Here is a 15,835-nt window from a genome sequence, read left to right as displayed (position 1 = left end):
GGGTCGGCTTGAGGAGAACCAGGAGGCAGGTTGTCCAACGGAGCTTGAACGAACCATCGGGGATCTGGTGACCGGAATGCTGACAGGTAATCTTGCTGTCATCCGGTGACCTACTTTCATCTACTGGGAGGATTTGCTCAATTCGTCCATTTAGCTCATTCAAGTAATAGGCCTGTGGCAGAGGCCCTAGAGCCAGGTCTGTGGCAGAGGCCTGTTCCTCCCAGCAACTCAAAGTGACACTTCGGCTGCCAGGCTTGTGACAGAAGTCTGTCCAGGGGCACTTCACCCACTCTGGCTAGAGTGGCGACGAACGGTGACTATTATTATTGTGCTGCTGAGAGCAGGATTGCTCTCTCTAAATCCAGGCCTGATACCGCAAGTTCTCTATCGCTTCATCAACCTTTCCTTCCTACTGTATGTTGTTTGCTATGTTGGGCCTGAAATAAAGCATTTGGAAACCTTTCTTCGTGTACTGGACATTCGCTCACTGCTTCATTCACCAGCTGCACCCCTAGACAACATTAAGGTAACTTAATATGCTGATCCCAATATCAAACCAGCGGCTCCTGCGGGGGTATCGCTACACAAGCTTTCATTTTGCCCCTGGAGGCTGAACCACCTTTTGGTATATATTTCAAATTTGAAATCCTGGCTTTGGTTATTCTGATGTTATGATGCCCATCCAGGGATAGTCCTGTGTAGACAGTGGCGTATGCCTGGATCAGTAACCTGTTCAATACCCCCCATAGGTAGTCCACGCTTTATGGGTGTTGCACTACTCTCTCTTCTTCTGAGTATTAATATCGTTCACTAGTGGTTTGGCAATGGCAGCTCACTCATGAATGTTTTGCTTATGGAGTTTCTTCTGCACAGTTTTTGTGGAAACGGGCATTAGAAGACTGAGATTGAGCTCTGCAGTCTCTTTTGCAGCAGCATGTTTTCACAGAAACTTTATATGCCATCATACCCTTTGATACTGTACCTTGTAACACCGCAAGTAAAATGACAGCTTCAGTCACAGAGGCACCAGCTAAGTGGGTACAAACAATTTAGCCTCTTTGAAAACTAAGCTTTTACATGACTCTGTATTATTAGCAGCACAGTAAAAGTGAGAAATCCCTCCTGGTTAGCTAGGTGTCACATCACACGGCGAATGTTGCATCACTTCTGCTTTCAATGCAAAACATGTCACTTCCACACCTGAAAATCATGTCGTGTTTCCATGTTGTTTTTGTCTATGTATTCATCTATATGCATTGGGTTAACCTTTAACCACTTAAGCCCCGGACCATATTGCTGCCTAAAGACCCAAGGGGTTTTTACAGTTCGGGACTGCGTCGCTTTAACAGACAATTGCGTGGTCATGCGACGTGGCTCCCAAACAAAATTGGCGTCCTTTTTTCCCCACAAATAGAGCTTTCTTTTGGTGGTATTTGATCACCTCTGCGGTTTTTATTTTTTGCGCTATAAACAAAAATAGAGCGACAATTTTGAAAAAAAATGCAATATTTTTTACTTTTTGCTGTAATAAATATCCCCCAAAAACATATATAAAACATTTTTTTTTCCTCAGTTTAGGCCGATACGTATTCTTCTACCTATTTTTGGTAAAAAAAATCGCAATAACCGTTTATCGATTGGTTTGCGCAAAATTTATAGCGTTTACAAAATAGGGGATAGTTTTTTTGCATTTTTATTTTTTTTATTTTTTTTTACTACTAATGGCGGCGATCAGCGATTTTTTTCGTGACTGCGACATTATGGCGGACACTTCGGACAATTTTGACACATTTTTGGGACAATTGTCATTTTCACATGAAAAAAATGCATTTAAATTGCATTGTTTATTGTGAAAATGACAGTTGCAGTTTGGGAGTTAACCACAGGGGGCGCTGTAGGAGTTAGGGTTTACTTTGTGTGTGTTTACTAGTGTAGGGGGGTGTGGCTGTAGGAATGATGTCATCGATCGTGTCTTCCCTATAAAGGGGATGACGCGATCGATGCGCCGACACACGGCTCTCCCCGTTCTTCAGCTCCGGGGAGCGATCGCGACGGAGCGGCTATAAACAAATAGCCGCGCCGTCGTCCCGGATCGCTCCCCGAGCGGACCCGACCTCTGCATGTACCGGGGGGGGGTCCCGATCGGACCCCCCACCCACGTCTAGCAGAGGACGTACAGGTACGTGATTGTGCCTGTCCGTGCCATTGTGCCGACGTAAATGTACATGAGGAGGTCGGGAAGTGGTTAAGGTAAGATGTGTAGGTTTACTGACTTTGAAAGTTGTGTTTTATTAGCAGCATAATCAATTTAGAACATCATTGGCTAGGACTAGTACTTCGTATGATGAGATCTTACTGCCCACTATGTTTTGGCATCTTTAGAATTTACTTTAGATTTTGACTGATTGTATGTGTATGCCATTTTTAGGTTCAAGGCAAATAAAACTGCAAGCTTTACTCATGTGAAAGGCAATGAGTGACTGATAGGTTTGTGACATTCCTTGGCAAGCTGTGTCAAGGTTCCCACCCACAGTATACAGGCAAAGTCCTCCAGTAACAGATAGGGAAACTCTAAAATGAATCACAATGTACATAGATCAATGTCCTGTTTATTCTTGTCCTGCAGCTAAGAATGATCATCCAACTGCAACCTTTTATATACACAAGATCTATTTACCTTTTTTCCATAGGTACTCATCCCCATGATTATTAGCTTGTTGCATATCTTTTTTGGTGTGTGAGAACATGTAGAAAGATGTTTCTAAACACTGACAGCTCACACATAGTGGCACTGAGGGGGAATATATGGGAGCTGGAGCTTGACATGCGATGCAATTATCACGCACTATAAAATTTTTCTATTTTATTTTCCTCCTAACGAGCAGGGCCCTCTGATTCCTTCTGTATTGAAGTGTATTGTATCTGTACTGTGTCTGCCCTTGTGTTGTAAAGTACTGTGCAAACTGTTGGCACTATATAAATCCTGTATAATATTACAGTGGTACCCTGGATTATGAGCATAATTAGTTCCAGAAGAATGCAAAAAAAAAAAAAGCACTCATGTGTCAAAGCGAGTTTCCCCATAGGAGTCAATGGAAACTCTGATAATTTGTTCCACAGTGCCTGCTATTGTATGCAGTACCGCATGTGGCCAGAGGTGGGGGGGTGCCGAAGACACCCCAGAAACAGAGTGTTTCCGAGCGGCTCTGTGTGCCACCGGAACCCCCGCACCTCTGGCCTAATGCGGTCCTGCACACCCCAGAGGCTTGAATTCTGCTTGTCTTGCCAATCAACACTTGCAAACAGAGTTAGGATTTTTTTTAAATAACTTGTGTTGCGAAACGCTCATAAAACTCGTTACTCGCAATCCGAGGTATTACTGTAATTTTAATTTTAGCCAAACTTAAGAAACAATGAAAAAAAAAAGCAAGCTTTCAATGCTCCATCTTCTTTCTTTAAACAATAGATCTTACCTAGCACAGCATTTGCAAAACATTTTAGGATAACTTGGAGGATAGTGGTGTGCAAGTGCTCTTAACTAAATTTAGTATAATTGTCTATTCAAACCATCAAAGGCATGCAAACGGCAAGTAAAAATTGCATGTACTCAGATGCTGAAGTACAGTTTATGGAATCTGTTACATAACTTGTCTTGATGCAACCTTCATCCTTTTTACACAAGAAAATCATATTTTCTCTAATTATTTTTCCTTTGTTTTGCAACAGGCATCTAGTAGTGCGGGAAACCTTGGAGTCCTAATTCCTGTCATTGCTGTGGTGAGTATTGCTGAGCACAGCACTTATGAAAAACATTTTAGGGTGTTTTAGTTTAAAGGTAAAAGATTCACATGTCTGTGACTTGTATGTGACAGGGGGTTTCTGTTATGAATTAGGTTACTCTTTTATAGCAGCAATTCAATAAGTGGTGTATTTACCTCTAGTGAAGTTGCCCTTTAATAAATTCCCCTAACCTCTTGACTGCAGCCCATCTGGGATAATTTGCACCTTTCTGTCTGATCAGTTTCCACTCTCTCAAATTCCTGGTCAGCCCATTTTTATATTCTGCATCCATTTTGTTGCCCTATTCATTCCTATGGGTAGCTGTACTCGTAGTGAATTTCAGTGGTCCCTTATAGTGTGACGGACTCGTAGGAATGAATATAACACTGTCAGGATTTTGTATCCTTCTTTAGCCCCTTGGAGAGATTTCCCTTCACTTTTGTCTAGTAGACGCTATAAAAACCTTAGAAAATGTCTCATAAAGTGGTTGTATAGGTTCGATAAAAATAACAAACATATCATAATTACCTCCACTGTGTAGTTCGTTTTGCACAGAATGGCCCCGATTCTGCTGTTCTGGGATCCCTCGGGCGGCTTTCTCGGCTCCTGCCCGCCTCAGATAACCCCCTCTGGGAGGCGCTCTCCTAAGGGGGTCACCTTGCAGGCACGCTCCCGAGTCCAGCATTCGGTGTCAATAGCCGCCAATTGCAGGACTCAGCCCCGCTTTATTGGATTTGATTGACAGCAGCGTGAGTCAATGGCTGCGCTGCTATCAATCTATCCAATGAAGAGCCCAGAAGCCCGGGCAACGATCGGGCAGGTTCGTGACGTGGGACTTTCCAGGTCTCATGTAAGTAAAAGGAGGGGCTAGGGGGCCGGTAATCGTTTGATGTTTTTTCAGCCTAATGCATAAGATGCATTAAGCTGAAAAAACGTGAACCTTTACAACCCCTTTAAGTACGGGAAATCAACTTTTAAACAGCTGTTACTGCAATAGGTGTCCCCATTAGAAGGCTTTTCTTTTCTTTTTCTGTTCTAAAGACTTATCAAAATTCTCCTTCACTTTCTGTTCTGGATACAATAGCTACTAGGAAGAAGAGAGGATGGTTCTCCTCAGTGTGTGGGGATACAGAAATAAAAACTTCAAAGAGTAACCCTTACATTTGCTATCCAAAATTAACATAAACTTCAACGCCATTGCTCCCTAGAAACCAGTTTTATCAACTCCCATTTTTATCATATTGCTTCCTGCATGTCCTTATTAAATGTCGCTTCTGTGATTTGAAACTGTCCTTGCAGATGCATTTTAAATTTATATCGATATACTATAATTTATTTTAAAATGTAATTTAATTTATTTAAAAATTTAGATCAGTATACTTTAATTTATTTGTGCGTTGTGAATCATAAGGTACCCATTTTGCAATTTATGTTTTGGGCATACAAATCCATTCCACTAAATAATTATTTTTAATGCCAAGCTGCCAAACCTGGTTAAAATTTTTTTTGCCAAAAATGGATCAAACCCTTACATGTTTGTTTACCGTTTTGAAGCCCAAGTGCAAAATTATTTGCAGACAACATGAACGCGTACCAAAGTTCACAGACATAACAGTTGTACTACTAGAACTGCTTGGAAGCCAGTGCATGTTCACATTAATCTCATATAAATGCATGCATAAATAACAGCACTTCTGACAGTGTCAAGAGTTGACCTACCTCCTCCCCAACATTCCTATTGGCCCATCATTGTGATGCTTACCAAAAGGAAGGTCATGAAACTGGGCAAATGCAGGTGTCAACATTGCCTAAAAGTGTCAAAGTTTCAATATTTGAGTATCCTCTGGGATTTGGGGCTGCTTGGTTCCACTTTTCAAGTGACTCAAGTCATATGAAAGTTTTAATTACTGACCACTATTTTAAACTGAGAATAAAAACGAGAGGAACTGGGAATGTTGTGGGAGCTTTGTTCTCTTTTCTTAAGAACTACAAACTTAAATTTGTGGATCAATTATTGTTTCTGGTAAATAGATGTCAAACTAAGAGTGGTCCATAAATATTTTCCCCCTTTTTTGCTTCACTTTTAACCATCTTGTTTCAATATAGTTGTTTTGTCTTATAAACCCCCTTTGGAATTATGTTGGTTTCTTCGGGGTAACAATGTTTAGAAAAACAAGAGGAATTACACGGAACAGAGTCTAAGGCCCCTTTCACACGGGCGGACCGTATGTCCGTTTTTTTCATCCATCCGTTTTCGGATGAAAAACGGACATACATGAATCCCTATGGGATAGCGGGTGTCAGCGGATGAACATCTGATGACATCAGTCTCCGCTATGCTTCGAAACTGATGATGAAGGAAACCCTATTTTTCCGCTTTTATCCAATCCCCCCCCATAGAGGAAAGCAGAGACAGAGACAGACTAGTCATCTGCCAGGTCAGCGAGGGATCAGCTGAGCAAGCGGATGTCCAAGAACGGAACCTCCCGGGATCAGCAGGTGTGCAAGGGGCCTTATAATAAAAGGTAATTGGGTTTATACATTTTAACACTGTATACTCAACTCTTTTGCAACTATTCAGTTTAAGAGCTCAGAGGACACTTGACGTGGGGTCAATGGTTACACTGGTAGAAACAGAGCAAATATTTATCAAGCTTGCATAAACCCAGCAGTTCAAAAATATCCCAGCCCAAACCGTTAGCTGTTCAGAAACAGTCTTTCTATGTTGATTCCCCTTCTAACTTGCTGTTAAAACACTTATTCCACATTAAGTTGACAAACGCCTAGATGGAAGACTTTTATTATTAGCAGAGTTTTAAAAAATGTTTTGAACACTTCACAATAATACTAAAACAGCTTGGCTTTTTTGCAAACAAGTGTCTCTAATAAACAGGTCTGTATTGCAAAGTGACAAATCTGTTTCCCATATGACACTCGAGCAAATACAATTGAATTCTACATTTTTAAGGTCATTATACATTTTGACAAAGGTGAAAGTTTTAGCAACTGAATCTATAATTCTGTGTGTGCTGTTACTCATAAAGACTATTTTACACTTCTGTCTAATGAGCATGCTGAGTAGGCATTTCATATGTAGTTGCCCTTCTCAGTTATATAAATAGTAAAATTATAAAGCCCAGTGCTTAGTTGTGAGACCAGTTCAAGACTTGGTGGGGTTGGACACTCTTCCACAGAAAATAAGGCAATTTGTGCGATGTTCATAGATTAAAAAAATGAAGGGACGATCCACCATAAATCGCGTCTGTACGGAAAGTGGCGTAAAGCCCACGGTGGTAAGACTAGCAGCTTGTGTTCCCTCTTCGTTCACGGTGATGCTGCCTTGTTGTTGAAACTGCAAAGTAGTTTGTTAGAGAGAACAGTTAAAAAAACACTCTGGACAAAGTTACAAAATTACTTTTTTTTTTTGTGTGATTCTGACCTGTTATGTTCTGATGTGAACAGAAGCCAATTAACGCAAGCCTATATTGTAGTATGCTCCAGCATGCTGCCATGCTGTAATCAAATTGTCTTACTTTATAGTAAAAGCTAATGCTAGCTAGTTTGTGGCCTGTTCTAGCTTTTAAACATGTGCTGTTTAGGACAAACATTTTTACCTTCCCTTCCCATCCCCACTGTAATATCCACAGACATCTCCCCCCACTGTAATAGCCACAGACATCTCCCCCCACTGTAATATCCACAGACTTCTCCCCGGACTGTGATACCCACAGACATCTCCCCCCACTGTAATATCCACAGACTTCTCCCCGGACTGTGATACCCACAGACATCTCCCCCCACTGTAATAGCCACAGACATCTCCCCCCACTGTAATATCCACAGACATCTCCCCGGACTGTGATACCCACAGACATCTCCCCCCACTGTAATATCCACAGATATCTCCCCCACTGTAATATCCACAGACATCTCCCCCCCACTGTAATATCCACAGACATCTCCCCCCCACTGTAATATCCACAGACATCTCCCCCCACTGTAATATCCACAGACATCTCCCCCCACTGTAATATCCACAGACATCTCCCCCCACTGTAATATCCACAGACATCTCCCCCCACTGTAATATCCACAGACATCTCCCCCCACTGTAATATCCACAGACACCCCCCCCCCACTGTAATATCCACAGACACCCCCCCCCCCCACTGTAATATCCACAGACATCCCCCCCCCACTGTAATATGGTCCACAGACATCTCCCCCCACTGTAATATGGTCCACAGACATCTCCCCCCACTGTAATATGGTCCACAGACATCTCCCCCCACTGTAATATGGTCCACAGACATCTCCCCCCACTGTAATATGGTCCACAGACATCTCCCCCACTGTATAGGAATATTAGTGCTTGCTTAGTCTTACCAGAGAAGCCGGCCGAACACGAGCAGTTGAGGCCGGGTGATGACGTCTAGGCTCACCTAGGTCACTGCCGGTTGGACCAAGATGGCCGGGAGCTAGGCCAAAGCCACGGCCTTTCCTATGGCCGAGGCAGCAACGGAGCTCCGCGGATCACCTGGTGTGCCGATCAGCATATGGTGACCCGTTCGGATCACGGATCATTTACGATCCGTTGCACCACTAGTACCGATCAAAAGAATTAACGATTAATCGAGGAATTAATCTTTAATTTCCACAGCCCTAATATATATTATTACATTTTTTCAATAATCTGCATTGTAAAAGGCATATGTTTGAGAAGCTGAAGATACTAACCAGGCCAATGTTGATATCTTCATTAGTAATGCCTGAGAAGTCTGCCTTGTTAGTGAACACATCCTTTACTCCCATGTTGCTGAGAACATCCTTTAAGTTATAGTTCTTTTCCAGCTTGAAGCGAGGAAGATAAATATCCCTTGTCCTGGGAACAAATATAAGATTAATACAATAGCTTAATTTTGTCATGTAACCTAAAATATATATAAATAATTTTCTTGGAAACTGACAGGCAAATATTAAAGGATAACTGTACTTTTAGTACCCCCAAGTCTTAAACGTATCTATCCACTACGCTGAGTGATCTTCACTCTGTGACTGCTGGGTCCTGCACAGCCTCTCCACAGAGAGTCTCTCTGCTAGGCTTGGTTCCTTTATTCTTCATTTATGCCAATGGGAAGGCCACCACCCACTAAGGCCACGAGTCAATGACTTTTCCATAAGTATAAATAGAGCTCTTGGTAAACTTGAGGCGTACAAAAGCAGATTTGTTTTATCTGGATGCCGTAAAGCAGTAGTAAACCCAAAACTAAAAATGTAATGTATTGCAGCTTACCAATCATTAGATGGTGTAGCTGCATTCATTTTCCAATTTTAAGCTTTTTCCCCTTGTGATCCAGCCAGGAACACAACTCCTGTATTGGTGTTCCTACACTCTGGATGAAGGAGCAAAAGAGACACCTTTTGGGCGACGGCATTGTCAGTCTTGGGGGGGAGGTAGATTTAGCTGTATTAGCACATTTAGGTACTCTAATCAAAAAGAAGCCACACTCCCGCTAACACTTTTTAAGCAGTTACAGCAGCAGTTTTGTTCCTTGGGATAAAGGTTTTACATAAAAGCTGATCATTGTAAGCACCCCTGTCGGTGGTAAATGGTTTGTCTCTACCCCCTAGCTGCTACATTTGCAGGACAGACTTACTGGCTGGATCATTTGAGTTGAGAATAAAGGAACGAAAGCCTAAAAAAGAGAACTAATGCGGCCACCACATGCAGTTAGTAAGCTGCCGTTTAATATTTGCTTTTGGGCTTAATGCCACTTTAAACTGGCCATACAATTAGCAGATTTGCTTCATGAGTGATCTTGTTGGCACGGTCACACCTGACCTCTTTTGATTGAAAAGTCGAGAAACCTGGGTGGAAAATTTTGACTGATCAGATGCAGCTGCTGTTCAAGTATTCTGAGAGCTGCCTGCATCGGCTGTCAGAATACAATAGCCTGGCAGGGGGATTCGTCCATCTGTGCTGTATAACATAGATGAAGGAATCTCTTTGATTTTTTTTTTTTTTTCATTCAAAAAAAATCGATCAGTGTATGGCCATCTTTAGATGTCAGGATAACATGCATAATGTTAATAACTTTTTGCAGGCTTACCTGTTTGTCATAATTTTCTGCCATTTTTCTACCACATGTGAATTGAGCTGCTTCTCAAGGAGTTTCATGCCAGACAGTTTATGTGGCATAGCTATTAGCATGCTGATGTTGCCAACATATGGCAGCTGCAGAACATCACAGTCCAGCTCAGAATCTACAGCTACTAAGAAGTTTCCCTTGGTTTTCATCATGGACACTTTCACAACTTCTTTGTCACTTACACGAAAATTTGCATTATGGGTATACTCTGCTGGAAACTTATTCTCCCAAGTTCCTATTTAAAAAAAAAAAAGACGTTTTTCATCTGTATGCCATTCATATATATGTAAGATTTACATTTGATATATACTGTACTTGTAAAAATCACAGCTGTATTGCAATACCGAAAAAAAACCCCGACATTTTCTGTGAAGTAAAAAACAACGTTTTTGAAACTTCAATTTTCAAAGACGAAGTTGCCTACACACCATCGTTTTTCTAACAATGTTCTAGCAAAGCGAGGTTACGTTCACCACGTTTTTTCATTGAAGCTCGCTTCATAAGTAGCTTCTGGGCATGCGCGGGTGTAAAAACATTGTTTTAAACAACGTTTTTTGCTACACACGGTCAATTTCTGTGAAGTAAAAGCGACGTTTTGAAAAACGACACATAAAATTGAAGCATGCTTCAATTTTTTTTTTGTCGTTTTTTAGAAGACATAAAACAAAGTTTTCCCCCACACACGGTCATTTAAAGTGACGTTTTTAAAAACGTTGTTTTTTTTATCACATAAAGTGATGGTGTGTCTGCGGCATTAGATTTATATAACCCTTTGAGAAAGCATAAACTGTATTGTTGACCTTTCATTCTAAAATTGCTGTTTGTGTATACTGATGCTGATTCTGTATACTTTTTTCCCCCCATCCTTGACCTAGAATAAGTATGCAGATCAGGAGGTATGGTTTTGCTCTGATTTCTTTGCCTGTGTGCTGGGGCTGGCCATAGATGGATCGTCCCCCATCTACACATTCAAAGTGGATGGAGAAATGCTCTCCGCTGTGCTGTTGTATTCTGACAGCTGGGACTCCGCTGTCAGAATACACTGATCAGCGATGCAGCTGATTGGCTGCATGTGGTGAATAATTTAAAGTTTTTCAGCTGTCCCTTTCCAGAGAAGCCAATCATTACATCAACTTCTCTCAAGCCAGGAATGGCCAAAGATGGATCTAATTTTGATCCAGCTTTATTCTGGGTGAATGACTTAAAGTTTTGAAGCCACAAACAGCCAGGTAACTATGATTTTCAAAAGGAGATCTACTTTGCCAGTCTACATGTTGCTCTCGTTAAAGGGGTATTTTAACGTGGTACCCTTTTCATCCTTTCCTGAAATTCTAAAGTAAATTAGGTAGCAGCATGGGTTTGGTGTTAATTATTACATAATTCACTGTGTTTATACCTTTATATAGCTAGCTGGCTATATCTCCCACACTAAAACATGCTTAATTAGTCAGCTACTAGAAATTCTTACCTTTGAAGTAGATGCAGTTTACAAGTAACAACAGAAGATCTGGGCTTAGCTCTGAGAGTGCTTCTTTAATCAGGCCTTTGGTGAGCTTGTGAATGCGTTGGTTGATCTTACTGAGGAATGCTTTATCATCAAAGTTGCCAATCTGAGCCTCTGCAAAGTAGTAGTTTTTCAAGTTATTCTGAAAGTCCTCCCTAATGGCAAAGTCTTTTTCTATGTAGAGGTCACTAACTGCTCTTAAAGTATACCCAAAGTTTCTGCGGAAGAGTCTGTGAGTTAATTTACGAAAGACTTCATGAATTGTGAAGATTTCATATTTTGAACTAGCATTAATAAACTCCTTGAAGCCTAAAGTAGATAGAATTTGGCTCTGAGATTGCCCTTTTGTACCCAGTGACACTGTTGCCAGTGCTGTAGATACACCGACCGGTGCTAATAGGATGTTTTCTGTTGCATTTGTGGTTTCTTTTACGGCCCGATAAAGATTAAAGCCAAAATTGGCATTGATTATGTTCAGCCTTTGAATCCTTGTTTTTCCTGGGAAAAGTTCATATATATTCCCTGGTATTTTTTCAGTGCTCTTGATCTCTGGTAGAACATCAATGATGTCTGTATAATCTTCATCTTCACCTTCACCAAGTATTTTGTCAAAATCTAGATAGTCTTCTTCATCTTCTCCTCCAGAAATAAGGTCGTTGGTCACAGTGTCATCCTGAAGGCTTTTTGCATTTTGGGGTGAAACACTTCGTGCTCCCACAGCTCCATTTCTGCTCTCATAATGATCACTTAGGTCTTTAACACCACATAATGCTGAAGAAATTAGTAGCAAACTTGTGGTAAAGTAGAGGAGATTCATTTTGGAAACCACTGAGTTTAGGATTTTTTGAAGGAACACCAGAGTCCTGTGTAAGAGGAATATAAAAGTTAGAGAAGCGGACTGAGCTGCATTTTGCTGTTTACAGATGTAAGATGGTAATGATAGCATAGCAACAGTAGAATAAACCTGGAATAAACATTGAATTATGCATCCAGTTCACTTATATCAAACATCCATTCTGAAATGTGTCCTTACCTGACAGCCCTGGCGACTATTCCTAGTCCTAGAATATGTTAAATGCACTAAAAAGAGCTAAAACATGACCTTTGTTGCCCACAGAGTAAACAGAATACTTCAAACAGACAGAGAAATGCTTGGTCAGCCAAAGTCCTTTCCTTCTGCTGGGGCCCCTGGTTCCCTCCCTGCTACCCACCCCTTCTTTATTTCCTGTATTAAGCAGACCACTACACAATAACAAACGGCTCGACATTAGCCTTCTGTCTGTGCAGGAAATATGTTTCTGAATGAAATATTGTTTTTATTCCATGTTTAATCTCATAAATGCTATCCTAATTTGTACCCGTTACTATATACTTGTTTAATAACCCCTACAACAAAAACTTGATAAGTTAACTATCAAGTAGCCAACAAGTGTGCATTAGGTTAGACCAGGGCTGTTTTTTCCTGAAAATGTTTAATCGAAGTAACCATATTGCTTCATTATTTTTACCCAATGATCGAGGCGACTAAAACCTCAAGGAGGTAGTGAGGAGATGATAGTGTGTGTGTGTGTGTGTGTGTGTATCTAGCTTTGTTAAAATGAGACTTCCAATTTATCATATTGCAAGAAGAGCCATGTTTCAACATGGGCTGGAAAGGTGGTCTATACTGTATATACCATGGACCAGGGGTGCCCAACCCCTCTGGTGTGGCCCGTGACCCCCTGCTCTGGCATGGTGGGTCAGCAAGCCCAGATTGTAGGTTCCCGACCCACCATCCCAGAGCATCAGTGTTCTGAATGGAACCGGCGGGGGAGGGAGCAGAGCTGCATTTCTGTATAGCGCGGGTTTGTGTCACAGGCAGAGTGATACCAATTGCACTCTGCCAGGGACAGCAAGTGCCGGCAATATCTGGAGCAAGGGAGATTCCTAAATGGAAATTTATTATTAAAGGTCAGTTTATATTCTAAAATCACAGTGTATGTATGGGCACAAACCTTGCAGTGGTTACTGGGCTGCTTTCAAACTGCCCCCGCATGTGCACCTGTGGGTTACCTGCACTGAGCCGTAGACTTCTGTTATTACCTGTGGGTTTGGTACACTTTCTGAAAGCCCACCAAAACTCCTAAAAGCAGGAGTTTTGGTGGGCTTTCATAAAGTGCACCACAGTTGCGGGATATAATCGAAGTCTATGGCAAAGTGCAGCTAACCCCCAGGAAAGCCACGGTTGCACTGCGCTGCACCCGCAATGCGGGTAAACTGCAGAGCATCAGTGTGAATGCAGCCTTAGGTTGATTAGTTCGATCCGGTCTGCCTGTCCGGTTTTCAGGTGGACCCAATCGGGACCCTCCATTCACCTCCATGGAGCATCAGGTGTAAACAAAGTTGTGTCTGTTTACACATGCCTATCTCCAATCCGATCCTCTAAAAAAAATAGAAGGGGATCTATCCTTTTCCGTCTGGGCGGATCAGATCAGAGGGCCCATAGAGTAGAGCGGGCTGATTCCATGTCTGCTCTGCATATGCAGAGTGGACACACGGACCGGTCATCCTCCCGCTCCGCTCATTGTGGCCCGCAACTGGTTACCAAGTCGCTTCAGTGGCCCTCACTATAAAGGTAGGGCACCCCTGCCCTAGACTGATGTTAAGGTGTAATTTAGTAATACGTGTAAAGAAGTATGATTGCATTTTGTGTATGTTCCATAACTGATATTTGATTTACCATTATGGAATGATATACATTTATTTTTTCTGCACTTGATTTCCAGCTAACTCGAAGACTACAACCCATTAAAGAGGCCAAGCCACGTCTACAGAAGCTCTTCAGAGACTTCTGGTTATATTCTGTTCTTATGGGCTTTGCAGTGGAGGGATCAGGTAAATTATAGCTACTATACAGGTTCTTACTGTATTTTGGTAATATTGGTGTTGAATAAATACCAAAAACATTTCCTTTATTCTTCCCTTTGCTTTTCACCTTCTAAGATAGTCCTACATATCTACACCTGGGGCCAGATCCACGTACCCTGGCGCATATTTCCGTTGGGTGTAGCGTATCTCTGATACACTACGCCGCCGTAACTTACTTTTTTTTTCATCCTTAAAGAATGCGTGCCGTAAGTTACGGCAGCGTAGTGTATCTTTGGCGGCGTAAGGGCGCGCAATTCAAATGGATGTGATGGGGGCGTGTTTTATGTAAATACATCTTGACCCGACGTAAATGACGTTTTTTTTCAACCGCGCATGCGCCGTCCGTGGGGGTATCCCAGTGCACATGCTCGAAATTAAACCGGAACAAGCCAATGTTTACGACTGTGACGTCATTCTACGCAAAGCCCTATTCGCGATCGACTTACGCAAACGACGTAGCATTTTCAAAATTTGACGCGGGAACGACGGCCATACTTAACATAGGATACGCCTCATATATACGCCGGAAAAAGCCAAACACAAACAACGTAAAAAAATGTGCCGGACAGACGTACGTTCGTGGATCGCCGTATCTAGCTAATTTGCATACTCGCCGCAGAATTAGACGGAAACGCCACCTAGCGGCCAGCGTAAATATGCACCTATGATCCGACGGCGTACTAAGACGTACGCCTGTCGGATCGATCCCTCATTCAGTCGTATCTTGTTTTGTGGATACAAAACAAAGATACGATGCGGGAACTTTGAAATTACGCGGCGTATCAATAGATACGCCGGCGTAATTCATTTGTGGATCTGGCCCAGGGTCTCTCTCAGAGCATTTCTCTAAGCTTATTTACAGGCTAGGTTTTGTTAATGCATTTTAATGCACACAAATAAAATATAACACACATTTTTGTGGGTAAAATATTATGTTGTGCCGAGTTAATGGATACCAAACTTTTAATATTTAAAAAAATGTTTCTTCTGTGAAATGATAAACTATGGTACCTAAACAAATCTCTAAAGGCGATGCTTTTAAAACTTTTTACAGGCCACCAGCTTAGAGTAAAAAGTGAGCTCTGGTGCTAGAATTATTGCTCACACTTTGACATTCGTGTTGATACATCAAATGTGTGATGCAATTCCTGTTTACCTATGCATGTGGGAGCTACATGTGCATTTGCATGTGAGCACAAGGAGGTGGGGGAACATTTCTTTCTTTTTTTTTATGGTATTGTATTATTCAATTTATTTCAATGTATTTGTTTTACACTTTTCCTTTTTTTTTCTTTTTACTTTATTGCTGTCACAAGGGGTGAACAAAATCCCTTGTGATAGTTTGGGCAGTGACCGGTACCGGTAAACAAAGAACCAAAACTGGAAGTGATGTAATGCATGTCATTTACGGCTTTATTTGTCATAGGTGAGATATGGCTGTTCCTCCTTCTCCTCTGTATTCAGCCAACCTGACCGCTTTCATTGGTCGCAGGCT

General features: G+C 41.7%; 2 protein-coding genes across 3 annotated transcripts in view; one reads left to right on the top strand and one right to left on the bottom strand.

Moving 5' to 3' along the window:
• The window catches only part of PI4KA (phosphatidylinositol 4-kinase alpha), a 163,742-nt gene that overhangs the window by 65,546 nt on the left and 82,361 nt on the right, over nt 1–15,835 (top strand). For both annotated transcript variants that reach the window (XM_040348472.1, XM_040348480.1), the window contains exons 19-20: nt 3,727–3,777; nt 14,199–14,307. In XM_040348472.1, coding sequence (XP_040204406.1) covers nt 3,727–3,777; nt 14,199–14,307 — 160 coding nt within the window. The remainder of the gene's footprint in view (nt 1–3,726; nt 3,778–14,198; nt 14,308–15,835) is intronic.
• SERPIND1 (serpin family D member 1) lies at nt 6,565–12,578 on the bottom strand. Its single transcript, XM_040348492.1, has 5 exons — nt 12,467–12,578; nt 11,398–12,296; nt 9,891–10,164; nt 8,518–8,662; nt 6,565–7,132 (listed from the first exon to the last, which is right to left on the bottom strand). Exons 2-5 carry the CDS (start codon nt 12,248–12,250, stop codon nt 6,941–6,943), a joined length of 1,464 nt encoding a protein of 487 aa, XP_040204426.1. The 5' UTR covers nt 12,251–12,296; nt 12,467–12,578; the 3' UTR covers nt 6,565–6,940.

The sequence above is a fragment of the Rana temporaria genome, chromosome 1 (genome assembly GCF_905171775.1).
Source record: "Rana temporaria chromosome 1, aRanTem1.1, whole genome shotgun sequence".
Taxonomy (NCBI): Eukaryota; Metazoa; Chordata; class Amphibia; order Anura; family Ranidae; genus Rana; species Rana temporaria.
This window is presented reverse-complemented; position numbering and strand designations above follow the sequence as displayed.